The sequence below is a fragment of the Narcine bancroftii genome, chromosome 1 (assembly GCF_036971445.1).
Source record: "Narcine bancroftii isolate sNarBan1 chromosome 1, sNarBan1.hap1, whole genome shotgun sequence".
NCBI classification, from domain to species: Eukaryota; Metazoa; Chordata; class Chondrichthyes; order Torpediniformes; family Narcinidae; genus Narcine; species Narcine bancroftii.
In genome coordinates, this window is record NC_091469.1 from 27,176,269 (window position 1) to 27,203,202 (window position 26,934).

Here is a 26,934-nt window from a genome sequence, read left to right on the forward strand (position 1 = left end):
GTAAGGTTGGAGGGCACTTTGATTGTAATTGTCATCCTACTAAAAGGGATGCCTCAAGCAAATGGTGAGAAATGCAATCTGTTCATTTGGGAGCCTAGCATTGGAGGCACAGACTACAAATTTCCAACCAGTTCTGTTTCAATCACTTTCTGTCATTTCCCCTTTAAAATAAAGAAGATCAGCCAGTAAATTAAACTAACAAAGCACTTGGTTAACAAAATAAATTTATAGGGAGCTAGAATAGAATTTCTACTGTGTGTATACTCCACAGAGTTGGACAGACCTCTGGCAAGTATTACAATAAACAATGAAAAACAGCACAGAGAGGTGTTGGTCACATGCCACAAATGTTAACGAATACCACCCAGTAGAAAATGTGCTCCCTTTTAGATAGAAAGCAATTCTATAGGAAAAAGGTGGGATAAATTTGGAACTCTTGCAGAAATGTGATAGGTGCTAGGTTATGTGTTAATTTAAATACAGGATTAAGAAATTGTTGCTACTCGAAGATTTTAAAGCAGATGAGAATCTGTGGAGTTGGTGGTTTGGAATTTGCAGTGCAGAGCAAGTTGGTTATGTATGGTCCTAATGCAGATCTCAGAAGCCTAGTTTGAACCTGAGAAGAGGGGGAGTGGTAGTGGTCTAACCTCAGAGCTTGAGATGGGACCATAGAACGTTGCAACACAGAAACAGGCCCCTTTGGCCCTTCTAGTTTATACCGAACTGATTTTTTTTTTGCCTAGTCCACAGTCAGTGAGGCCATCTTTCCTGATTAGCTCAATTGCAGCAATGTGTCAACATCTGATCTTCAGCACAAAGCTGGTGCTGCAGGGAAGTTTGAGGTAGGAGGGAGGGAGGGTGGGTGCAAAGCACAGCTGGAGGGATTAATGAGTATACCTTTCCCATGTACCTGTCCAAATTTTTCCTAAATGTTAAAATGGAGCCATCATTCACCGCTTCAGCTGGCAGCAGGTTCCACACTCCCATCACTCTCTGCATGAAGAGGTTCCCCCTTATGAAACTTTTCCCATTTCACTCTTAACTCATGTCCTCTGGTTTGTATCTCACCAGTGATCACTGGGGGCTCAGAGATGGAGAGGGTGAGCAAATTTACGTTCTTGGGAGTCTCCATTTGGAAGATCTTTCCTGGATGCAACACACTGATGGCATTGTGAAGAAAGCATATCAGCACCTCTACTTTCTCAAGAATTTGTGGAAGTTTGGATGACATAAATGACATCAGAAACCCAAATAGGATGGAAGAGTTCCATTAGAATTAGGGTGCAGACGATCAGGTCGCAAGGATCGTGTTGATAATGGGCTGGTGGGAAGAGTTTGTTTTGAAGGCTCTCAGTGCTTTGTAGCCAGGTTGGAGCTCAGAAGGGGGAGTGAGAGATAAGGTCTCAGAGACAGGAGGATCGTGAATAAGGGTGATGTCAGTATATAGCAGGGCAGGGGGTGGGAATGCAAGGGCCTAAAAGATAGATGGTAAGTAATGGGATCTAGGTTAGTGGGCCTCTAATCTGGTGCAGCACTACTATGTCCTAATTGTTCCAGAGCAAAAATATTCTTAGCAGAATAGATATAAGGAAGATACTCTGAAGACTCCAGAACCAGAGGTCACAGTGTACAATATGGCCTATATTACTTAGAACTGGGATAAGGAAAAGCTTCTTCACTAAGAGATGGTGCCCTCTTCCACAGAAGGAGTGGAGACTGTTATTAAATATATTTAAGGAGATCCGAGGTGCCAACAGGAGAAAACAGGAACAGATAATGAAGTGGATAATTATCCACGAACATGCTGAATGGTGGAGCAAGTTGGAAGGGTTGAAAGGCCTACTCCTGCCCCAAGTTTCTATGCTTCACTCCAATTTAGTCTCATGTCCACAACAACACTTTGCTTGGATATACAACTAACTTAATATACAGTTAACTGGGAAATGGTTGGTTGTGCAACTGGATGTTATTGCAATTGGATTTCAAGGCGGTTATTTGGTTATTGTTGCTGGACGTGGCAAGTTGGCTGCTGTGCTTCCAATGTTACTGCAGTGTGCAGACCTCAGCAATGCTTCATTAATTGTTAACACATTGGGATGTCCAGATAACTGTGAAACCCTTCTGTTTTATCTATTGACATCAATTACACACAGCCTCAGTAAGTGATGTTCCTAACTGTTGTTTGAAAGGTTGCCAATACCATCAAGGCTCAGGCAAATAATTTAAAGAACTGCAAAACTGTCGGAAGTACATCTAAGTGTGAACCAGTCTTCAAAAAATGGATGGGAAGAATTAAACAGAAATCACCTTGTTTTAGGTGGTGATGGAGAATCTTTCGACATATTTTCCTTATGCTCCAACACCAAACCAGAGAGACGGCTAATTCTGAAATGAACAGAAGCCCAGCTCCACAAAGTGAGGGTGAAAACAACAAGAGAATCAGTGAGGCCACCCTTCCTGGTTAGCTCAATTGCAGCAATGTGTCAGTGTCTGATCTTCAGCACAAAGCTGGTGCTGCGGGGAAGTTTGAGGTAGGAGGGAGGGAGGGCGGGTGCAAAGCACAGCTGGAGGATTAATGAGTCTTGGGGTGAGATGAAGAGATGATGACATGGGGTAGGCTGAGGAAGAATCTCAGAATTTTGAGAAGATGTAGGCTGGTGGGAGGGCAATGATTCCCATGGGAGAAATGAAAGTGGCAGAAGATGGCCCAGGTAAGCACAGCCTTTTAACTACGAGCAAGTCTCCACCCTGTGGTTGGGACCTGCTGCAGTATTTGCACTCCATTCACAGTGAAACTATTCACTTCTTGTAAGGAAACCTCGGGAAACCATTTGACATCATTGTGCATTCCTGGCCACCTCTTCTGTATCACATATACAGATTGTAAGTGTCACCACTCTCCCAAATGTGTTCCATGAAAACCTGAAGTAAACACAGCAACCCAGGTCTGGAAGAAGTGGCATGGGAGGAGAGGGGCTTGGAAACAGGGATGAGAATCCCTCAAGGGTGCATGGTTTAAGGTGGAGAAGTGAGTGGCATTGACATATTGTAGGAGAATGCATTAATTTGATGATAGAATGGATGTAGAGAAAGATGTGTACTGACTGCATTTCCTGAATTTATTATGAATAAAGTATATTTTTTAAATGAAAAAAATCAGTCAAGAATTGGCTAAAATCCTGTGACATGGCAGGTTGGTGAGTGTAAGCTAAATGGATAAAACAACCAAAGACACAGGCAGCAAAGATTTCTCCACCTCTAATATAAAAAAAAACCCACAATTGTTAAAATTTGACATAATACCAAAAGCACTAGAAATACCCAGCAGGTCAGCCATAATCTGTGGTGGTGGGGGGGGGGGGGGGGGTGGGGGCAGGGGGGAACAAGTTTGCATTTCAGGGTGAGAGTCTTTATGAAAACCTGTTTGCTTGTGAGAGGGAGAGGATGGAGAGGATGGGAGACAAAACAGGGAACATCAGGATAGTTGCACCTAAGTGGTACAAAGCCAGGGATGAGAGTTTTGCTAGTGTGGCCCAAGATGGCCAATGCCAGGGAGTTATTGCTGACTGAGAGTAGATTGGTTTTTCTTGCCCCTGGGTAGAGGAATGAATGGCATCAGGGAGAATAAATGATCATTTTTGTTTCGTGTATTTTTATTTACAAATCATTCCTGCTAAGTGCACGTATATTTTGCTTGAAGATGAACAAATGCTCAACAGGTTGGGCAGCACTTGTGTAGAGAGAAAAGCAGAGTTAATATTAACAGAGTCATGAGATGGTAGATGCGGCAATATTTACCAGGAAAAGAGTTGTTGACTGATAAGATGGAATTTTGATTCAAAATGTCAACAGTTCTTTTTCACCCATTGAAGTTCCTCAACCTGCTGAGTTCCTCCCCAGATTGTCTTTTGCTCCAACAATGATTTTGCAAATGTCATTAGAGACGGGTATAATGCCGGAGGATTGGCGTGTTGCTAATGTGGTTCCTTTGTTTAAAAAAGGTTCGAGGAGCAAGCCTAGCAATTATATAGGCCTTTAAGTTTGATGTCTGTAGTAGGAAGGTTAATGGAAAGCGTTCTTAAAGATAATATATATAAGAATCTGGAGAGACATGATCTGATCAGGAACACTCAACATGGGTTTGTGCATGGAAGGTCATGTTTGACCAATCTTTTTCAATTTTTTGAAGAGGTGACTAGGAATGTTGATGAGGGGAAAGCAGTGGATGTTGTCTATATGGACTTCAGTAAGGCCTTCGATAAGATTCCACATGGAAGGTTAGTTAGGAAGGTTCATGTGCTAGGTATTAACTTTAAGATAGTCAAATGGATTCAACAGTGGCTGGAAGGGAGATGCCAGAGAGTCGTCGTGGATAATTGTTTGTCAGGCTGGAGGCAGGTAACAAGTGGTGTGCCTCAGGGATCTGTATTGGGTCCCTTACTGTTTGTCATTTACATTAATGATCTGAATGATGGGGTGGTAAATTGGATTAGTAAATATGTGGATGATACTAAAATAGGTGGAATTGTGGATAATGAAGAAGGTTTTTAGATTATAGGGGGATTTGGACAGCTTAGAAGAGTGGGCTGAAAGATGGGAGATGGAGTTGAATGCTGAGAAGTGTGAAGTGCTTAATTTTGGAAGGAATAATCAAAACAGGACATACATAGTAAATGGGAGGACATTGAGGAATGCAGTGGAGCAAAAAGATCTAGGAATAATGGTTCATCGCTCCTTGAATGTAGAATCTCATGTGGATAGGGTGGAGAGGAAGGCTTTTAATATGCTGGCCTTTATAAATCAAAGCATAGAATACAGAAGTTGAGAGGTGATGATGAGACTGTTCAAGGCATTGGTGAGGCCATATTTGGAATACTGTGTGCAGTTCTGGTCACCGAATTACAGGAAGGATATCAATAAGGAGAGGGAATGCAGAGAAGATTTACAAAAATGTTACCTGGGTTTCAGAATCTAGATTGCATAGAAAGATTGAGCAGATTAGGTCTTTATTCCTTGGAGTGTAGAAGGTTGAGGGGAGATTTAATAGAGGTATTTAAGATTATGAGGGGGATAGATAGAGTTGATGTGGATAGGCTTTTTTCCCTTGAGGGTAGGAGAGATTGCGACAAGAGGTCACGAGTTAAGAATTAAGGGGCAAAAGTTTAGAAGTAACATGAGGGGGAGCTTCTTCACAGAGAGTGGTGGTTGTATGGAATGAGCTTCCAGGAGAAGTAGTGGTGTTAGGGTCCATTTTGTCATTTAAGGAAAAATTAGATAGATATATGGATGGGAGGGGAATGGAAGGTTATGGGCAAGGTGCAGATAGGTGGGGCTAGAGGAGAGTTCTTGGTTCAGTGTTGGCTAGAAGGACTGAGATGGCCTGTTTCCATACTGTAATTGTTATATGGTTATATTAACAGATTCTGATGAAAATGGCTCAGCTGTTTCGCTTTTCACAGATGCTGTCTGACCTAGCACTTTCTATCGTTATGTCAGGTTTTCATCCCCTAGTTTCTTTTTTTCTGAAAAATAAATGGTTGCTTTGTTGCTGGGAAAACAAGGCAGTAGAATGAAGAGATCAGCAAATCCAGAGCTTGCCCATGAATCCAGATGAGCAGATGTGCTGCAGCAACTTCAACTTTGCTCCCTGGGATTGTGCAGTGTTGTGTTGGGACGGATACAGCTACTGTTGTGCCAAAGCACAGAACTGAAGTGAAGCTTTAGAGAAGGGTGAGCACAGCACAAACATATCTTTTGTGGGCGTAGAATGTTTAAAGGGACAATCAAAGTAGATGGCATAATAATTTTGCTTTGATTTAATCTACTTTTCACACTCCCTGGCTTTTCCATATAACCCATAATGCCCTTGCTATGCAAAAATCTATCTAACTTTGTTTTAACTATATGTAACAAAACCGCCTCTACTGTTTCCCTAAGCAGAGAATTCCATAGCTTCACTACTTTCTGGAAAAAACAGTTTTTCTTCATCTCCATCCTAAATCTGCTTCATGTATCATGAGGCTATGTGTCTTGGTTTAGTCTTGCCTACCAGTAGAAACAAACTTCCTGCCTCTATCTTATCTATCTCTTTCATATTTTAGATATTTCTGTAAGATCCTCATGCATCTTATGAATTCCAGAAAGTATAGTCCAGGCAATTCAATCTCTCTTATAGGAATCACGTTGCTCTCCATTGCAGGCAAAATCTTCGCTAGGATTCTACTAAATAGAATAATACCTAGTGTCGCTGAGAATATTCTCCCAGAATCACAGTGCGGCTTTCGCGCTAACAGAGGAACCACTGACATGGTCTTTGCCCTCAGACAGCTCCAAGAAAAGTGTAGAGAACAAAACAAAGGACTCTACATCACCTTTGTTGACCTCACCAAAGCCTTCGACACCGTGAGCAGGAAAGGGCTTTGGCAAATACTAGAGCGCATCGGATGTCCCCCAAAGTTCCTCAACATGATTATCCAACTGCACGAAAACCAACAAGGTTGGGTCAGATACAGCAATGAGCTCTCTGAACCCTTCTCCATTAACAATGGCGTGAAGCAAGGCTGTGTTCTCGCACCAACCCTCTTTTCAATCTTCTTCAGCATGATGCTGAACCAAGCCATGAAAGACCCCAACAATGAAGACGCTGTTTACATCCGGTACCGCACGGATGGCAGTCTCTTCAATCTGAGGCGCCTGCAAGCTCACACCAAGACACAAGAGAAACTTGTCCGTGAACTACTCTTTGCAGATGATGCCGCTTTAGTTGCCCATTCAGAGCCAGCTCTTCAGCGCTTGACGTCCTGCTTTGCGGAAACTGCCAAAATGTTTGGCCTGGAAGTCAGCCTGAAGAAAACTGAGGTCCTCCATCAGCCAGCTCCCCACCATGACTACCAGCCCCCCCACATCTCCATCGGGCACACAAAACTCAAAACGGTCAACCAGTTTACCTATCTCGGCTGCACCATTTCATCAGATGCAAGGATCGACAATGAGATAGACAACAGACTCGCCAAGGCAAATAGCGCCTTTGGAAGACTACACAAAAGAGTCTGGAAAAACAACCAACTGAAAAACCTCACAAAGATAAGCGTATACAGAGCCGTTGTCATACCCACACTCCTGTTCGGCTCCGAATCATGGGTCCTCTACCGGCACCACCTACGGCTCCTAGAACGCTTCCACCAGCGTTGTCTCCGCTCCATCCTCAACATCCATTGGAGCGCTCACACCCCTAACGTCGAGGTACTCGAGATGGCAGAGGTCGACAGCATCGAGTCCACGCTGCTGAAGATCCAGCTGCGCTGGATGGGTCACGTCTCCAGAATGGAGGACCATCGCCTTCCCAAGATCGTATTATATGGCGAGCTCTCCACTGGCCACCGTGACAGAGGTGCACCAAAGAAAAGGTACAAGGACTGCCTAAAGAAATCTCTTGGTGCCTGCCACATTGACCACCGCCAGTGGGCTGATAACGCCTCAAACCGTGCATCTTGGCGCCTCACAGTTTGGCGGGCAGCAGCCTCCTTTGAAGAAGACCGCAGAGCCCACCTCACTGACAAAAGGCAAAGGAGGAAAAACCCAACACCCAACCCCAACCAACCAATTTTCCCTTGCAACCGCTGCAATCGTGTCTGCCTGTCCCGCATCGGACTGGTCAGCCACAAACGAGCCTGCAGCTGACGTGGACTTTTTACCCCCTCCATAAATCTTCGTCCGCGAAGCCAAGCCAAAGAAGATAGGCTAAAATTCATCTCCGGAATTAACCTCGTGTCCCTCCACTGCACCGCCTCCAAAGCCAGTATATCTTTTCTCAAGTAAGGAGACCAGAACTGCACATATCCAGAAGCAGCTCACCAATACCCTTGACTATAAAGTTATGAGTTTAAAGGTAATAGAGCAGGGGACTAAGCCACAGCCTTTGGATGCCTTTGTGTTGATGGTCAGCAAGGAGGTGGTGATGTTGCTGATCTTTACTGATTGGGGTCTGATGCTGAGAAAGTCGAGGATCTAGTTGCAGAGAGATAAACAGTCCCACGTTCCTTTGTCTGCTCATGAGTTTTTATGGTATGATGTTTTTGAACCCCAAGATGTAGTCAATGAACAGTAGCTTGATGAAGATATTCTTGTGGTCCAGATGATCTAACACAGAGGTGGCATTGCCATTGATGTTGTAATGATAGGTGAATTGAAGAGAGTCCAGGTCCTTCCTCAGAGAGGAGTTGATCTGCTCCATAACCAATGAACAAAACAAATTCATAGGATCGGAAGAGGCACGATGGATCAAGTAGCCTTTTGCTATGCTGCAAATATCTACCCTTAGAGCACTGACGAGTAAAGGCTTTAAGCAAAGTTCCCATGGGCCCTTTTACTTGTTAAAGGTTCTAAATAAATAAATGATTTTTTTTTACAGTCTTGGCTCTTGTTAGCTGTTAGAGAGCATAGATTTGGGAACTTCGGAATCTTAGCGGATAATTTCCATAACAACCTATGACCTGTTGGCCTGTGCTCCTCCCCCTGCCCTTTCTTCCCTCCTCTCTTCAACCACCTTTTTATTCAGGTCCCTGCTTTCTTTTTGCTCATTTTTTGACGAAGGCCTCAAGCCTAATTCATTGATTACCCTTTACTTCCTATTTTAAAATATTTTTGAATTTAACATCTAAATCCTACATAGAACATCTTTTAATAAAACAAATGACAGGTCATATCATATACATATGGATAGGAAATAAGTAAAACTATATTAGACCATCCCTTGATTTAAACAAAGGGGCAAGTTCTGTCTAATTTAATGATATGATCTCTGACAACCTTATTTAAACCCTTATTTAACAAGTTAAATCTTAAAAAAAATGAAAACAAAAAAAAACTAAAACTACCCTTTACTTCCAATGGATGCTGCGTAACCTATTGAGTTTCTATAGCTTTTTTGTGCATTGCATCGGTTATTTTCATACAGATGCACACTCATGCCAGAGCTGTGCAGAGTATTTATGTTTTGGTAGTAGGTGGAGTACCAATGAAGTTGGCTCCTTGGACATCATTCATTGGCCATAATAGAAACTTCTCCTTTATTTTAATTATAGCCCTTCAGAAAGCTGGAGGCATTTACTTGAATTTTACACTGCTTTTGGGGGGTAAATTTGCATGTAAATCCAAGAGCAGTGTGGCCTGTTTATACCAACCATTTATTCCCTTTTCCTGTTGTCACTAAGTGTTGGTGTACAAGGGAGAGTACAGCTAGAGATGTTGTTTTGAAAAACAAATTTGTTTTAAAAAAAACTGCTGTTAAGAGACTGTTCGTGGAGCCGAGACACTAAATGAGGGATGGCCAAACCATGGCTCGTGGGCCACATGCGGCTCTTTGAAATAACTTGTAGAAATATGTTGGCTGGAAGAGATACCAGCGCTCCAAAAGCAGTCCCAGGATACTCTAAATCCCTGCAGCCAGATCAGAAGGCCCTGGGATGGTCACTTCACAGTCCAGGCTGCATGATAACGAGAGGGTAAAAAGGAGTGGGCACTGGAGGAAAGCCCCCTGCAGAGGAGTGGAGCGAATAGGACATGCTGGAGTCAGGTTAAATTTAGATTTAGGCATACAGCACGGTAACAGTCACCTTTGGCCTATGAGCCTGTGCTGTCCAATTACACCCAATTGACATACAAACCCATTTTTTGGAGGTTGGGAGGAAACCAGAGCACCAAGTGTAAACCCATGCAGACATGGGGAGAACGTAGAAACTCCTTACAGACAGCACAGGATTTGAACCCTGGTCCTAGTTGCTGGCACTGTAACAGCGTTTTGCTAACCACTCTGCCAAATGTGCCACATTACCGTTCTCCTCACTTGTGCTGAGCTACACCACAGCAGAACACTGCCAACATGGTGAGTGTGTGATAGGAGGGTCTGGTAATGCTGAGGGCCATCTACAGGAAAAAGTGGCCACAGAGGTCAGGAAGCTGTGGCTGGGCCAGGAGAGTTGTGATAAGGCATGGCCTGCCCCAGAAACTGGGTGGCTGTCCAAGCACTCTGGCATGGGGGGAGCAAGGTGAGAGAGATGGTGAGGAGAGGCTGGAGGAGGTCCCCAATGAGAACCTCGTCCAGGTACCAAACCAGGACAGAAATGGAGCTGGCAGCAGCAGTGAACGTCCTGTCAGTGGCCACGGACGAGCCCTGGCCCCACCAGATAGAGAGTCAGCACCAGGCAATGCAGAGGTTGGGCCGCTTCCAGCAGCCGCTCCCACCATCCTGCCAATGACTGATAAAAGGGGAGCGGAGGTTGGATCCCCTGGCCTCGCCCTGCTGCAGGAGGCAACTTGCATCGGGTTGCTTGGCTGTGAACACTGTTATGGTGCAGATATCTGCAGAGATCAGTAACAGCTGTTCCCAAAGAGAACACATCAAAAACAAGCAGAAGTCGTCCATCTGGCCTGTCAAGCCTGCTCCCACATTCAGTGAGATCACAGCTGATCTGGCCATGGACCCAGTTCCGCCTTTCCCCCATAACCCTTTAATTCCCTTACAATGCAAAAATACATATTTAATGATCAGGATTTTGAAAATATTTGGCATGTATATGTGTACTTTTTAAATATTGAAACTAATACATGTTAGCAGATTTAAAATTACATACAAGAATAAATATTATTACATAAATGTATTTCTTAATATTTATGTAACATTTTTGTAACAAAATATGCATGTAAGAGTAAAAACGTGAATGTAATTTTTTTTCATATCTTATGGCTCTCAAACATCTGAATATTTTCATATGTTGCTCTTTCATTAAGTAAGTTTGGCCATCCCTGCTCTATATGGATGTGACTTCAAACCGAGACCCTGTCTACTTTGCTTGATGAATTTAATTTACTCCATGCAGCTGTTCCAAAGAGGATCTGGAAAGTTATTTGCAGTTCAGTATTCACTCAGACTACATAATTATTATCAAATCCAGGTTTGCAGGAGCTTGCTGTGCCTAAATTTACTGCTTTATTTCCTATGTGACAAAAGTGCCTATACTCTGAGGTACTGAAAGATGCCATCCAGATTCAAGGAAACCTTGCAATGAAGCCAGCCAGCCTCCAAAGCATTGTATGAATAATAGATCTTTAATGTGAGTGATGTCCTTTGTGTCTCTGTGTTTCCCCTTAGTCTCTGCCAGAATTGTGAAGGCGCCCACATCACAAAATGTCAGCTATGGTTCCGAAGTGATCCTGCAGTGCAAAGCCACCGGGTTTCCGATTCCCACCATCAAGTGGTTGGAGAATGGAAGAGCAGTGAGTCCATTTCATGGATCTTTCAACAGTGTGATCAGTGGTCTCATAGAGACAGTTTTACAGCATGGAAAACTTCAGCCCACCTTGCCCATGCAGTTCAAGCTGTGCACGTGCTGCTAATCCCATTTGCTTGCATTCAGCCCAGATTCTTTCAACCTTTCCTATCCATGTATCTATCTACACGTCGTTTAAACATTACAATTATACCTTCCTCTACTATTTCCTCTGGCAATTCATTCCATATACCCACCACCTTCTGTGTGAATAAGGTGCCCCTCAGGTTCCTTTGAAATCTTTCCCTTCTCACATGTGAATTTTACTAATCCTTGGAGCAGCAGAGTGCATGCTATGTTTCTGCAATAGGCTGAGAATGTTGCCCTTCCCTGCAATTAAAGCCAAGCAGTAATTGAGTCATAGAATTGTACAGCATGGAAACGGGCCCTTTCACCCATTTTGTTCACAATGACCAAGTGACCTACCTGAGCCAATCCAAATGGTCTGCATTTGGTACATATCCCCTCTGAAACTTTCTTTACCATGGACCCTTTTAAGCAATGACATTGCAACCTCCTCTCTCAACCCTTAGTGAAAAGTTTTATTTTAAGGTCAGTCATTTATTGGTGCAGATACAATTTTTTTCTAAAGGGAAATGGGTAAAAATATGAAGGAGAAATAGCTGAGAGTATTGGAAGGAACCAGAATGTGCTGACACAAACTTGGTGGGCCAAATTGCCTCATGTTCTGTCTCATGTGATGGTTTTGTATCCAGCTCATAAATTTTGTGGGAACCAATAGAGCTAGCAATTTCTCACAAGCAAGAGAGGGATAAAGTGGAGCTGCTGGATAGTGATTTTATGCTGAGGAAACATGGTTCGTTGGGTTGGGGCAGGACAACTCCCTCGCTCTCCGAGAGATTTGGGAAGAATTAACCTTGCTGAGCTCTGTTTTCTTCCCATCCCTTCACCTCCATTGACTCCCAAAAACCAAAGTCCATTTGAAATGTACAGAACTTGGTTCTTTCATCCCTGACTTTGGCCTTCTCTTCACTGACCCCACTCCTGATTGGTCACCCTGTTCCAGTTGGCCATCTGCTTCCTATAGGTTCAGAGCCAAGAGGCTGGTGAGGACATGTGGTTGAAATCTTTTGTTGAAATAATAGGATAATCTATTCACTCTTTCAAAAAACTCTTGCTTACTTAACTCTTCCTCACAATCATTCCATTACTTTCTCATTCACTCATTTACATTCTCACACTTCACTCTCACTTTCTTTTGTTCCTTCTCTCTCACACACAGAAATGACTTAATACATTAAAGCCACGAGCAGTAATCAGAACTATGCCATCTTCACAAAGACACACACGTTTCAAGGAAACCTTCCTGTAATACATTTAAATTCACATTGAAAGCTCTTCCATGCCCAGTTTCCAAACATAAATAATGCGCACAATGTAACTCCAGATTTTCTTTTGCGTTTTCTCCAGGTCCCCAAGGGCTCGATACAGAATCGCATCAAGGGAGAAGTGATCGAATCTAGGCTGCGGGCCTATGTTACCAGGCCTTCACTGTTCACTTGTCTGACCACCAACAAGCACAATGAAGGAAGTACCACAGCAAAAGCTACTGCCACCCTGGATATCACAGGTCAGTCAAGATATGATTCACGGAATGGCTCTACATGGATCTCATTTCTTTAAATAACTTGGCAAACACTTGGCCAATTTACAGTGAGGTATCTCCATCACAGTGAACCAAGAATTGGAACATTGGATTGTCCGTCACTCTCCATCTAAAGCAGAGTATAAATTTCCAAGGGAATTGTGCAGAATTCTTGGCAGCTATAGGCAACAACAAGAATTTTTAAATTGACCATAATATGCAGTTATTAACAAGGGAAAACAGCACTGATGATTGGATGAGATGATTACATGTTTAAAAATAAGACCAGTTTTAGAGTTACACTGACAGGTGCAGGGAGTCACACATTGGACAAATGTAAAGAGTCAGACAGCTCTTATTGTAAAGAATCAGACTGACTGAATGAAGAGGGTCAGGACTATCCAGCTGGAGAGGATCAGAAACTGCCTGGGTAGAGTTAGTCAGAGACTGCCTGGGTAGAGTATGTCAGAGACTGCCTAGGTGGAGTGTGTCAAGAGACTGCCTGGGTGGTGAGGGTCAGACACTGTCTGGGTGGAGACGTCTGATGCTGTCTAGATGGAAAGAGTCAGAAATTGCCTGGGTGGAGAGGGTAAAACTGTTTGGGTGGAGAGGATAAAAATGTCTGGTTTGAGAGGTTAAACTGTCTGGGTTGAGAGGGTCAGACTGTCTGGGTGGAAAGGGTCAGACACTGTCTTGATGGAGAGGCTCAGACAATGTCTGGGAGAAGAGGGTCAGACATCTTCTGGGTGGAGAGGGTTAGACTGTCTGAGTGGAGAGTGTCAGACACTGTCTGGGTGGAGACGTCTGATGCTGTCTAGGTGGAAAGGGTCAGAAATTGCCTGGGTGGAGAGGGTAAAACTGTTTGGGTGGAGAGGATAAAAATGTCTGGTTGGAGAGGTTAAACTGTTTGGGTGGAGAGGGTCAGAGAGGAGAGGGTCAGACAATGTCTGGGAGAAGAGGGTCTACATCTTTTGGGTGGAGAAGGTCAGACTGTCTGAGTGGAGAGTGTCAGACACTGTCTGGGTGGAGAGTGTCAGACACTGTGTGGAGAGGGTCAGACTGGGAGGAGAGGGTCAGACATTATCTGGATAGTGAGGGTCAGTCACTATCTGGGTGGAGAGGGTCAGACAGTGTCTGGGTGGTGAGGGTCAGACACTGTATGGGTGGTGAGAGTCAGTCACTGTCTAGGTGGTGAGTGACAGACACTGGGTGATGAGGGTCAGACACTGTCTGGGTGGTGAGGGACAGTCACTGTCTGGGTTGTGAGCATCAGACACTGGGTGGTGTCAATCACTCTCTGGGTGGTAAGGGTCAAGACACTGGGTGGTGAAGGTCAGACACTGTCTGGGTGGTGAATGTAAATCACTGGGTGATGAGGGTCAGACACAGTCTGGATGGTGAGGGTCAGACACTGGGTGGTGAGGGTCAGACACTGTCTGATAGATGAGGGTCAGTCACTCTCTGGGTGGTGAGGGTCAGACACTGTCTGGGTGATGAGGGTCAGACAATCTGGATGGTGAGGGTCAGACACTGGGTGGTGAGGGTCAGACACTGGGTGATGAGGGTTATTCACTGTCTGGGTGGTGAGGGTCAGTCACTCTCCTGGTGGTGAGGGTCAGACACTGTCTGGGTGGTGAGGGTCAGACACTGTCTGGGTGATGAGGGTCAGTCACTGTCTGGGTGATGAGGGTCAGTCACTGTCTGGGTGATGAGGGTCAGTCACAGTCTGGGTGGTAAGGGTTAGACACTGTCTGGATGATGAGGGTCAGACAGTCTGGATGGTGAGGGTCAGACACTGGGTGGTGAGGGTCAGACACTGGGTGATGAGGGTCAGTCACTGTCTGGGTGGTGAGGGTCAGTCACTCTCCTGGTGGTGAGGGTCAGACACTGTCTGGGTGGTGAGGGTCAGTCACTCTCCTGGTGGTGAGGGTCAGACACTGTCTGGGTGGTGAGGGTCAGACACTGTCTGGGTGATGAGGGTCAGTCACTGTCTGGGTGATGAGGGTCAGTCACTGTCTGGGTGATGAGTGTCAGTCAATGTCTGGGTGGTGAGGGTCAGACACTGGGTGATGAGGGTCAGTCACTGTCTGGGTGGTGAGGGTCAGTCACTCTCCTGGTGGTGAGGGTCAGACACTGTTTGGGTGGTGAGGGTCAGACACTGTATGGGTGATGAGGGTCAGTCACTGTCTGGGTGATGAGGGTCAGTCACTGTCTGGGTGATGAGGGTCAGTCACTGTCTTGGTGGTGAGGGTCAGACACTGGGTGGTGAGGGTCAGACACAGTCTGGATGGTAAGGGTTAGACACTGTCTGGGTGATGAGGGTCAGTCACTGTCTGGGTGGTGAGGGTCAGACACTGTCTGGGTGGTGAGGGTCAGTCACTGTCTGGGTGGTGAGGGTCAGACACTGGGTGGTGAGGGTCAGACACTGGATGATGAGGGTCAGACACAGTCTGGATGGTAAGGGTTAGACACTGGGTGGTGAGGGTCAGACACTGTCTGGGTGGTGAGGGTCAGACACTGTCTGGGTGATGAGGGTCAGACACTGTCTGGGTGGTGAAGGTCAGTCACTGTCTGGGTGATGAGGGTCAGACACTGTCTGGGTGGTGAGGGTCAGTCACTGTCTGGGTGGTGAGGGTCAGACACTGGGTGGTGAGGGTCAGACACTGGATGATGAGGGTCAGACACAGTCTGGATGGTAAGGGTTAGACACTGGGTGGTGAGGGTCAGACACTGTCTGGGTGGTGAGGGTCAGACACTGTCTGGGTGGTGAGGGTCAGTCACTGTCTGGGTGGTGAGGGTCAGACACTGGGTGGTGAGGGTCAGACACAGTCTGGATGGTAAGGGTTAGACACTGTCTGGGTGATGAGGGTCAGTCACTGTCTGGGTGGTGAGGGTCAGACATTGTCTGGGTGGTGAGGGTCAGTCACTGTCTGGGTGGTGAGGGTCAGACACTGGGTGGTGAGGGTCAGACACTGGATGATGAGGGTCAGACACAGTCTGGATGGTAAGGGTTAGACACTGGGTGGTGAGGGTCAGACACTGTCTGGGTGGTGAGGGTCAGACACTGTCTGGGTGATGAGGGTCAGACACTGTCTGGGTGGTGAAGGTCAGTCACTGTCTGGGTGATGAGGGTCAGACAATGTCTGGGTGGTGAGGGTCAGTCACTGTCTGGGTGGTGAGGGTCAGACACTGGGTGGTGAGGGTCAGACACTGGATGATGAGGGTCAGACACAGTCTGGATGGTAAAGGTTAGACACTGGGTGGTGAAGGTCAGACACTGTCTGGGTGGTGAGGATCAGACACTGTCTGGGTGATGAGCGTCAGTCACTGTCTGTGTGATGAGGGTCAGTCACTGTCTGTGTGGTGAGGGTCAGACACTGTCTGGGTGGTGAGGGTCAGTCACTGTCTGGGTGGTGAGGGTCAGTCACTGTCTGGGTGGTGAGGGTCAGTCACTGTCTGGGTGGTGAGGGTCAGACACTGGGTGGTGAGGGTCAGACACTGTCTGGGTGGTGAGGGTCAGTCACTGTCTGGGTGGTGAGGGTCAGTCACTGTCTGGGTGGTGAGGGTCAGTCACTGTCTGGGTGATGAGTGTCAGTCACTGTCTGGGTGGTGAGGGTCAGACACTGGGTGATGAGGGTCAGTCACTGTCTGGGTGGTGAGGGTCAGTCACTCTCCTGGTGGTGAGGTTCAGACACTGTCTGGGTGGTGAGGGTCAGACACTGTCTGGGTGATGAGGGTCGGTCACTGTCTGGGTGATGAGGGTCAGTCACTGTCTGGGTGGTGAGGGTCAGACACTGGGTGGTGAGGGTCAGACACAGTCTGGATGGTAAGGGTTAGACACTGTCTGGGTGATGAGGGTCAGTCACTGTCTGGGTGGTGAGGGTCAGACACTGTCTGGGTGGTGAGGGTCAGTCACTGTCTGGGTGGTGAGGGTCAGACACTGGGTGGTGAGGGTCAGACACTGGATGATGAGGGTCAGACACAGTCTGGATGGTAAGGGTTAGACACAGGGTAGTGAGGGTCAGTCACTGTCTGGGTGGTGAGGGTCAGACACTGGGTGGTGAGGGTCAGACACTGGATGATGAGGGTCAGACACAGTCTGGATGGTAAGGGTTAGACACTGGGTGGTGAGGGTCAGACACTGTCTGGGTGGTGAGGGTCAGACACTGTCTGGGTGGTGAGGGTCAGTCACTGTCTGGGTGATGAGGGTCAGTCACTGTCTGGGTGGTGAGGGTCAGACACTGGGTGGTGAGGGTCAGACACAGTCTGGATGGTAAAGGTTAGACACTGTCTGGGTGATGAGGGTCAGTCACTGTCTGGGTGGTGAGGGTCAGACATTGTCTGGGTGGTGAGGGTCAGTCACTGTCTGGGTGGTGAGGGTCAGACACTGGGTGGTGAGGGTCAGACACTGGATGATGAGGGTCAGACACAGTCTGGATGGTGAAGGTCAGTCACTGTCTGGGTGATGAGGGTCAGACACTGTCTGGGTGGTGAGGGTCAGTCACTGTCTGGGTGGTGAGGGTCAGACACTGGGTGGCGAGGGTCAGACACTGGATGATGAGGGTCAGACACAGTCTGGATGGTAAGGGTTAGACACTGGGTGGTGAGGGTCAGACACTGTCTGGGTGGTGAGGGACAGTCACTGTCTGGGTGGTGAGGGTCAGACACTGTCTGGGTGATGAAGGTCAGTCACTGTCTTGGTGATGAGGGTCAGTCACTGTCTGGGTGGTGAGGGTCAGGCACTGTCTGGGTGGTGAGGTTCAGTCACTGTCTGGGTGGTGAGGGTCAGACACTGGGTGGTGAGGGTCAGACACTGGATGATGAGGGTCAGACACAGTCTGGATGGTAAGGGTTAGACACTGGGTAGTGAGGGTCAGACACTGTCTGGGTGGTGAGGGTCAGACACTGTCTGGGTGATGAGGGTCAGTCACTGTCTGGGTGATGAGGGTCAGTCACTGTCTGGGTGGTGAGGGTCAGACACTGGGTGGTTAGGGTCAGACACAGTCTGGATGGTAAAGGTTAGACACTGTCTGGGTGATGAGGGTCAGTCACTGTCTGGGTGGTGAGGGTCAGACATTGTCTGGGTGGTGAGGGTCAGTCACTGTCTGGGTGGTGAGGGTCAGACACTGGGTGGTGAGGGTCAGACACTGGATGATGAGGGTCAGACACAGTCTGGATGGTAAGGGTTAGACACTGGGTGGTGAGGGTCAGACACTCTCTGGGTGATGAGGGTCAGACACTGTCTGGGTGGTGAAGGTCAGTCACTGTCTGGGTGATGAGGGTCAGACACTGTCTGGGTGGTGAGGGTCAGTCACTGTCTGGGTGGTGAGGGTCAGACACTGGGTGGTGAGGGTCAGACACTGGATGATGAGGGTCAGACACAGTCTGGATGGTAAAGGTTAGACACTGGGTGGTGAGGGTCACACACTCTCTGGGTGGTGAGGGTCAGTCACTGTCTGGGTGGTGAGGGTCAGACACTGGGTGGTGAGGGTCAGACACTGGATGATGAGGGTCAGACACAGTCTGGATGGTAAGGGTTAGACACTGGGTGGTGAGGGTCAGACACTGTCTGGGTGGTGTGGGTCAGACACTGTCTGGGTGGTGAGGGTCAGTCACTGTCTGGGTGATGAGGGTCAGTCACTGTCTGGGTGGTGAGGGTCAGACACTGGGTGGTGAGGGTCAGACACAGTCTGGATGGTAAGGGTTAGACACTGTCTGGGTGATGAGGGTCAGTCACTGTCTGGGTGGTGAGGGTCAGACATTGTCTGGGTGGTGAGGGTCAGTCACTGTCTGGGTGGTGAGGGTCAGACACTGGGTGGTGAGGGTCAGACACTGGATGATGAGGGTCAGACACAGTCTGGATGGTAAGGGTTAGACACTGGGTGGTGAGGGTCAGACACTGTCTGGGTGGTGAGGGTCAGACACTGTCTGGGTGATGAGGGTCAGACACTGTCTGGGTGGTGAAGGTCAGTCACTGTCTGGGTGATGAGGGTCAGACACTGTCTGGGTGGTGAGGGTCAGTCACTGTCTGGGTGGTGAGGGTCAGACACTGGGTGGTGAGGGTCAGACACTGGATGATGAGGGTCAGACACAGTCTGGATGGTAAAGGTTAGACACTGGGTGGTGAGGGTCAGACACTGTCTGGGTGGTGAGGGTCAGACACTGTCTGGGTGATGAGCGTCAGTCACTGTCTGGGTGATGAGGGTCAGTCACTGTCTGGGTGGTGAGGGTCAGACACTGTCTGGGTGGTGAGGGTCAGTCACTGTCTGGGTGGTGAGGGTCAGACACTGGGTGGTGAGGGTCAGACACTGTCTGGGTGGTGAGGGTCAGTCACTGTCTGGGTGGTGAGGGTCAGTCACTGTCTGGGTGGTGAGGGTCAGACACTGGGTGGTGAGGGTCAGACACTGTCTGGGTGGTGATGGTCAGACACTGTCTGGGTGGTGAGGGACAGTCACTGTCTGGGTGGTGAGGGTCAGACACTGTCTGGGTGATGAGGGTCAGTCACTGTCTGGGTGGTGAGGGTCAGTCACTGTCTGGGTGGTGAGGGTCAGACACTGTCTGGGTGGTGAGGGTCAGTCACTGTCTGGGTGGTGACGGTCAGACACTGGGTGGTGAGGGTCAGACACTGTCTGGGTGGTGAGGGTCAGTCACTGTCTGGGTGGTGAGTGTCAGACACTGTCTGGGTGATGATGGTCAGTCACTGTCGGGGTGGTGAGCGTCAGTCACTGTCTGGGTGGTGAGTGTCAGACACTGTCTGGGTGATGAGGGTCAGTCACTGTCTGGGTGGTGAGGGTCAGTCACTGTCTGGCTGGTGGGGGTCAGATACTGTCTGGGTGGTGAGGGTCAGTCACTGTCTGGGTGGTGACGGTCAGACACTGGGTGGTGAGGATCAGACACTGTCTGGGTGATGTGGGTCAGTCACTGTCTGGGTGGTAAGGGTCAGTCACTGTCTGGGTGGTGAGGGTCAGACACTTGGTGATGAGGGTCAGACACTGGGTGATGAGGTTCAGACACAGTCTGGATGGTGAGGGTCAGACAGTGGGTGGTGAGGGTCAGACACTGTCTGGGTGGTGACGGTCAGACACTGGGTGGTGAGGGTCAGACACTGTCTGGGTGGTGAGGGTCTGTCACTGTCTGGGTGGTGAGGGTCAGACACTGTCTGGGTGGTGAGGGTCAGTCACTGTCTGGGTGGTGACGGTCAGACACTGGGTGGTGAGGGTCAGACACTGGGTGATGAGGGTCAGACACTGGGTGATGAGGTTCAGACACAGTCTGGATGGTGAGGGTCAGACAGTGGGTGGTGAGGGTCAGACACTGTCTGGGTGGTGAGGGTCAGTCACTGTCTGGGTGGTGAGGGTCAGTCACTGTCTGGGTGGTGACGGTCAGACACTGGGTGGTGAGTGTCAGACACTGGGTGATGAGGGTCAGACACTGGGTGATGAGGTTCAGACACAGTCTGGATGGTGAGGGTCAGACAGTGGGTGGTGAGGGTCAGACACTGTCTGGGTGGTGAGGGTCAGTCACTGTCTGGGTGGTGAGGGTCAGACACTGGGTGGTGAGGGTCAGACACTGTCTGGGTGGTGAGGGTCAGACACTGTCTGGGTGGTGAGGGTCAGTCACTGTCTGGGTGGTGAGGTTCAGACACTGTCTGGGTGGTGAGGGTCAGTCACTGTCTGGGTGGTGAGTGTCAGACACTGTCTGGGTGATGAGGGTCAGTCACTGTCTGGGTGGTGAGGGTCAGACACTGTCTGGGTGGTGAGGGTCAGTCACTGTCTGGGTGGTGACGGTCAGACACTGGGTGGTTAGGGTCAGACACTGTCTGGGTGGTGAGGGTCAGTCACTGTCTGGGTGGTGAGTGTCAGACACTGTCTGGGTGATGAGGGTCAGTCACTGTCTGGGTGGTGATGGTCAGTCACTGTCTGGGTGGTGAGGGTCAGTCACTGTCTGGTTGGTGAGGGTCAGACACTGGGTGATGAGTGTCAGACACTGGGTGATGAGGTTCAGACACAGTCTAGATGGTGAGGGTCAGACAGTGGGTGGTGAGGGTCAGACACTGTCTGGGTGGTGACGGTCAGACACTGGGTGGTGAGGGTCAGACACTGTCTGGGTGGTGAGGGTCAGTCACTGTCTGGGTGATGAGGGTCAGACACTCTCTGGGTGGTGAGGGTCAGTCACTGTCTGGGTGGTGACGGTCAGACACTGGGTGGTGAGGGTCAGACACTGGGTGATGAGGGTCAGACACTGGGTGATGAGGTTCAGACACAGTCTGGATGGTGAGTGTCAGACAGTGGGTGGTGAGGGTCAGACACTGTCTGGGTGGTGAGGGTCAGTCACTGTCTGGGTGGTGAGGGTCAGACACTGTCTGGGTGGTGAGGGTCAGTTACTGTCTGGGTGGTGACGGTCAGACATTGGGTGGTGAGGGTCAGACACTGGGTGATGAGGGTCAGACACTGGGTGATGAGGTTCAGACACAGTCTGGATGGTGAGGGTCAGACAGTGGGTGGTGAGGGTCAGACACTGTCTGGGTGTTGAGGGTCAGACACTGGGTGGTTTTTTCCATCTTTGTTTGCAGGTCATTGGCTAACCTTGCAGTGTCAATGCTGCCTGTGGGAATAATTTGTGGGAGTCCATAAAGAACAGTTTATGTCTTAGTCTGTGAAGTTAGAAGGAAATGCCAGCTGGTAAAGATCCTCACTAATATGTGCCTGGCCACTTTCCATTCTGTTGGCAGCTTTTTTTTAACTTACCTCATGTTTGGCCTAGTTCCTTGAAAATCACCATTAGTTCAAGAGCCTTACACTAACACAACCTTGTAAAGACTGTCTCAAGAGATAAATGCGCATTAACAGAATCCTTTCTTGAGTCCATGCCTGCAGATTTATTCTTCAGGAAAAGAAACTGATAAACGACTTGCTTTTCTGCAGCACCCCCTCTTTTTTTCAGAGCATTGATAGTATTAAAAGCTCTATAGAAGTTTCATCACTCATCTGTTGTAGGAAATGCAGTAGCTGAATTGCTCACAATAAGCCCCCACTTTCCGCAACATGCTTAGAACTGTACAAATTTGCTTGCATGATATTGAGCGGACTTAAACGTAGCCCAAGACATTCCAATTAAATCTGATTCATCATTGAAATCATACCGTTTTTGTGATTGGCATGTCATCTGGGTGGGCAAGTTTTATTCTTGAAAGCCTTACTGATTTGTAGTTACTTGTGTCCTTCTTCGCAAATCCCAACACTTTCTCCAACCCTATCAGCACCTTCCACCTTCTTAAAAGCCCCCTTCAGACCATCTCTCACTTGTTTAAATTTTAATTATTTGGCATAAATCAGAAAATAAGTTTTAATTCATAAAAAGGTCTACAGATTAGTTCAGTTCACATATTTTTGGATTTCCAGTAGGTTGTCATGTGATGGTTTGACTGTTCCATCAGTGATTAATTAGGTCTCTTTATTGGCACAACCCAGCTACTATCCATGCTCAGCACCACACAAGGTCTTGAAGAGGAAGTACACTCAGTGCACTGAAGAATAAACTACGTTAGCATAACAATAACAGTGGTCAATGGTCTTCTCATTCTTTTCTTTGGCTTGGCTTCGCGGACGAAGATTTATGGAGGGGGTAAAAAGTCCACGTCAGCTGCAGGCTCGTTTGTGGCTGACAAGTCCGATGCGGGACAGGCAGACACGATTGCAGCGGTTGCAAGGGAAAATTTGTTGGTTGGGGTTGGGTGTTGGGTTTTTCCTCCTTTGTCTTTTGTCAGTGAGGTGGGCTCTGCGGTCTTCTTCAAAGGAGGTTGCTGCCCGCCGAATTGTGAGGCACCAAGATGCACGGTTGGAGGTGATATCAGCCCACTGGTGGTGGTCAATGTGGCAGGCACCAAGAGATTTCTTTAAGCAGTCCTTACACTAACCCTACATTAATCCATTCTCCCCACATTGTTATCAACTCCACCAGATTCTACCATTCACTGATTCACTAGGATTATTTACAGTTGCCAATTAATCTTTCAGCATGGCAGTCACAGGGAAGGTCCTTGAACATGATAATCCTTCTGGGGGGGGGGGGGGGGGGTTAGAGGTTGTTGGAAGGGAGTTCCAGGATTTAGTGGCAAAGATGGATTGGCAATGTATTTCCAATCTGGGCAGTGGATATCCACAGGTGGTGATGTTCTTATGGACCTGTTCCCTCTGTTGTTCTTGGCAGCAGAGTTCATGGGAATGGACAGCGCTATGAGTAGCCTGGGTAGGTGCAGCATTCTTGAAAATGATGCATATTGCATCCAATGATGGGGGAAATGAATGATTCCAGTGGAAAATGCAGTGTCAATCTAGTGGGATGTTTTGTCCTGGGTGTTGTTGACCTTTTTGACATATGTTCATCATTCATCCAGGCAAGAGGAGAGTATAGCACCACACTGCTGTTTAATATCCTGTGTATGCTGGAAAAGCCTGGGGTGTCAGGATGGGAATCACTTGCCAGAGGTTACCTAACATGTGAACTGCCCATTGTAGCCACAGTCTGTAGTAGCCATAGTGGGTCCAGCTGAGTTTCTGGTAATTAGAGTCCCTAAAGGATATTGAAGGTTGAACACTTGGTGATGGTAATGCCATTGAATGTCAAGGGCAGGTGGTTATGGTTGGAAATGGTCACTGCGTTACATTCTGATGAATTTTACTTGTCATACTCATTGTGTTGTCTCGTGTATGTCTTGCTGCATGCAGGCATTTGCTGATGTGTTGTGAATGAAACTGATTATTGAATGCCATCACTTCTGATCAATCTTAGGACAATTTTGACATTTACATCCTGCACTGGATCTAATTTGGGCTGGCTGTCGTTCAGAGATTCAGATTGTGGATGGTTGAATTCTCATTGATATTCTTAACAAATATTTCTTTGGAGCCATATTTCATGGCAAAATGTTCCAGTTCAAATATGTAAAAATCAAATCTAAGTCCAAGTCCTCACAGAGAAAGCATTAGGTCCATGGGCAAAGGAAAAGTGGAGGTTGAGAATTATTTTGGAGGGTTGGTACAGAGGAAACTTTGAAATTAGCACCTCCAAGTTTATCAGTTCTCCCAAGAAGTTAATCTGTTTAACACTTTGGAAAAGACTTAGATGGAAATTGACTGCCATGCTGATTTGGTATTTACAACGGCAGTAAGGTGCAGCAGGAACAAACCACACTGACCTGCAACAACTGAATTCCATTAAAAGACCTTGGACCACTTCCCTCTCAGTGAAGACAGACATTGATGATGGAATTCACCACCACCTTCAATGTACAAGCTCAGTCTTTGGTTGAATAAGGGAAAGAGTACTTGAAGATCAAGACCTCAGACCTGGCACAAAACTCAAGTTCAATGTCAAATTTGTTGCCATATATCTGGAAAGTTTGTTTTGCAAGCAGCCAGCCAGTCAACCTGTAGATAAGCACACAGAATAGAGAACTGAATACAGTACACCCATGGGTTACTGGGAAACAATGATCCCTGCCAACATAAATACACTTCTGAAATCTAGCAACTCAAAGCATCAATGCTGGTTCCACAGAACCCTATCGATTCAATGATAGGACACGTGAACCAATGTCAGTGTTCTCTCAGGCTAACATCCACAGTACTGAGGCCCTAGTTATTCTCAGCTGGCTCCATTGAGCAGGCCATACTCCACACCAGACCCTGAAATAGATGTTCAGTCCTAAGTTCTGTCATGGGAAGAGATTGTACAGTGGGACAAAGGAAAAAGTTCAGAAATATATTCAAAAATTCCTTGAAAAAATGGATCACCACTGACTCTGGGCCCATGATAACCCAAAAAGGAGAAGGAGAATTTTGAATATTATTCAGAACATAGAAGCCATGTTGTGGAGTACACAAAAGCTGTTGTGCCAACAGCGGAAGGAGCAGATCATCTCATGAGCTAACCATTCACCTGCTCTATCCAGCCATAACTTAGTCCATCTCTGGAAGAGTCTAATTTGTTCTGTGCAAGTCACTTTAGAGCCTACAACACTGGAGAGGAAACAAGTTAACCTTGATTCCGTTGGACTCCATAGGAAGAACCTGTAAGGGCAGGTTCGGGAAAACAATTCATTTTATAAAATTCAGGACATATGCAAAAGACTTTGAGTCTTTTACTATCAGTTTTGAGCAGAAGAGGAAAATACATATATATCATAAAAATTTGGACTGCAGTTCATCGTCTGGCCCAAAGAGAAGGAATCGTGTGGATCGAGTGGGTGGGGGAGATTCACCAGAATGCTATGGTGGATGAAACCACTATATTTTAGGGACAGGAGCAGCTGAGGTTGCTCTTTTAACTTGAGAATGTTAAACAGAAATTTGACAGAAGTGTTCAAAATTATACAGTGATCAGGGAGTCACTAGGGGAATTGCTAACTGTAAGACAGAGATCAAATGAATCGGCAAAAAGGTGGGACATACTTTGCGACAAGCGCACGGACTGTCAGAGACCGCACTCTCAGAAAGTGCAATGGATTCAAACTGGAGCAAGGTAATTGAATAAAATGGTCAAATAATTGTTTGCTGGGTTAATCGGAAGAAAGCAGGGTTTGTGGGACTGATTGACTTCAAAGGCTAGAGGGGCCAAGTAGCCCCATTCTGTTATTCAGAAGTGAAGAAGACGTTGGCAGTCTTCATCTAAGAGGTATTACTAAAGGAGGTGATCATGGTGCAGGCACAAACTCTTGCCTCTAGATTTCCAGTGAACATTTCTGACTTCTTGCTCTGCCTCGGATCGCAAAGGGACAGTTCTCAAATGCCCTGATCTGAATGGCTAGATATACCTCATATCTGACATGTCAAGCAGCCATGGCTGGCACACCTAGATCTCCAATCTTCAGTAAACAGACAAATGAGGCTAAATATTGGGTTTTCCTTTTGCAGGTGCACAATCCTTTATCCGGAACCCTTGGGGGACAGTGTGTCCCGAATTTCGGATTTTTCCAGATTTCGGAAAGCCAGATTTAAACCCACCCGAATTCTGCTGCTGTATCCACCCCAGCCCCTTCCAGTCACACTGCCATCTCCCTCCCCCCACCTCGCTTGCCTGACTCGCGTTGCCAGTCCCCCCCTCACCTGCCCAACTCATCCCCCCCCTCACCTGCCCAACTCACGCTGCTGGTCTCCCGTCCGACTCGCGCAGCTGGTCTCTCCCCCTCACCTGTCCGACTCGCACTGCCAGTCCCCCCCATCTCGCTGGCCCGACTCGTGCTGCCGGTCTCCCACCCACCCAACTTGTGCTGCTGGTCTCTCTCCCTCGCCTGCCCGACTCGCGCTGCCGGTCCCCTCCCTTGCTGGCCCGACTCGTGCTGCCGGTCTCCCGCCCACCCAACTTGCGCTGCTGGTCTCTTCCCCTCACCCGCCCGACACGTGCTGCTGGTCTCCCGTCCGCCTGACTCCCGCTGCCGGTCTCCCACCTGCCCAACTCGCGCTGCTGATCCCCTCCCTTGCCCACCCGACTCGCTCTGTTGGTCTTTCCCCCTCACCCGCCCGACTTGCACTGTTGTCTCTCTCCCCACTTGCCAGATTTTGGAGCTTTCAGGATTTTGGATATCCGGATAAAAGATTGTGTACCTGTATTTTAATTAATAAAATAATGTTGCGCCGACCTATGTAAACCTACTCTACCGCACTCTCATTTTTCCCTACTTCACACCCATAACCCTCTATTTTTCTCATATTCATGTTACTACAGTATCGAAGTGTACTTTTTAAATGCCCGTATTGTACTAATCTCCACCACCACCCCAGCAATACATTCCAGGCACCCACTACTCTCTGTGTAAAAAGCCTATCTCTGACATCCTCCAAAACTTTCCTCCACTCACCCTGAAACAGATGTCCTTAGGTATTTGCTATTATCATCCCAGGGAAAAGGTGCTGACTGTCCATCCTATCTATACACTTCATAATTTTACATACTGTAGCATTCATATTATGCGGGCATGGAGAAGAACAACAAGCACACCAT

The 26,934-nt window shown here is 47.6% G+C and overlaps 1 protein-coding gene across 1 annotated transcript in view; it reads left to right on the plus strand.

The window, feature by feature from the left end:
- Positions 1-26,934, plus strand: part of musk (muscle, skeletal, receptor tyrosine kinase) — a 185,870-nt gene that overhangs the window by 63,054 nt on the left and 95,882 nt on the right. The window contains exons 6-7 of the mRNA XM_069922949.1: positions 11,150-11,274; positions 12,759-12,918. Of these exons, the coding sequence (XP_069779050.1) occupies positions 11,150-11,274; positions 12,759-12,918 (285 nt within the window). The remainder of the gene's footprint in view (positions 1-11,149; positions 11,275-12,758; positions 12,919-26,934) is intronic.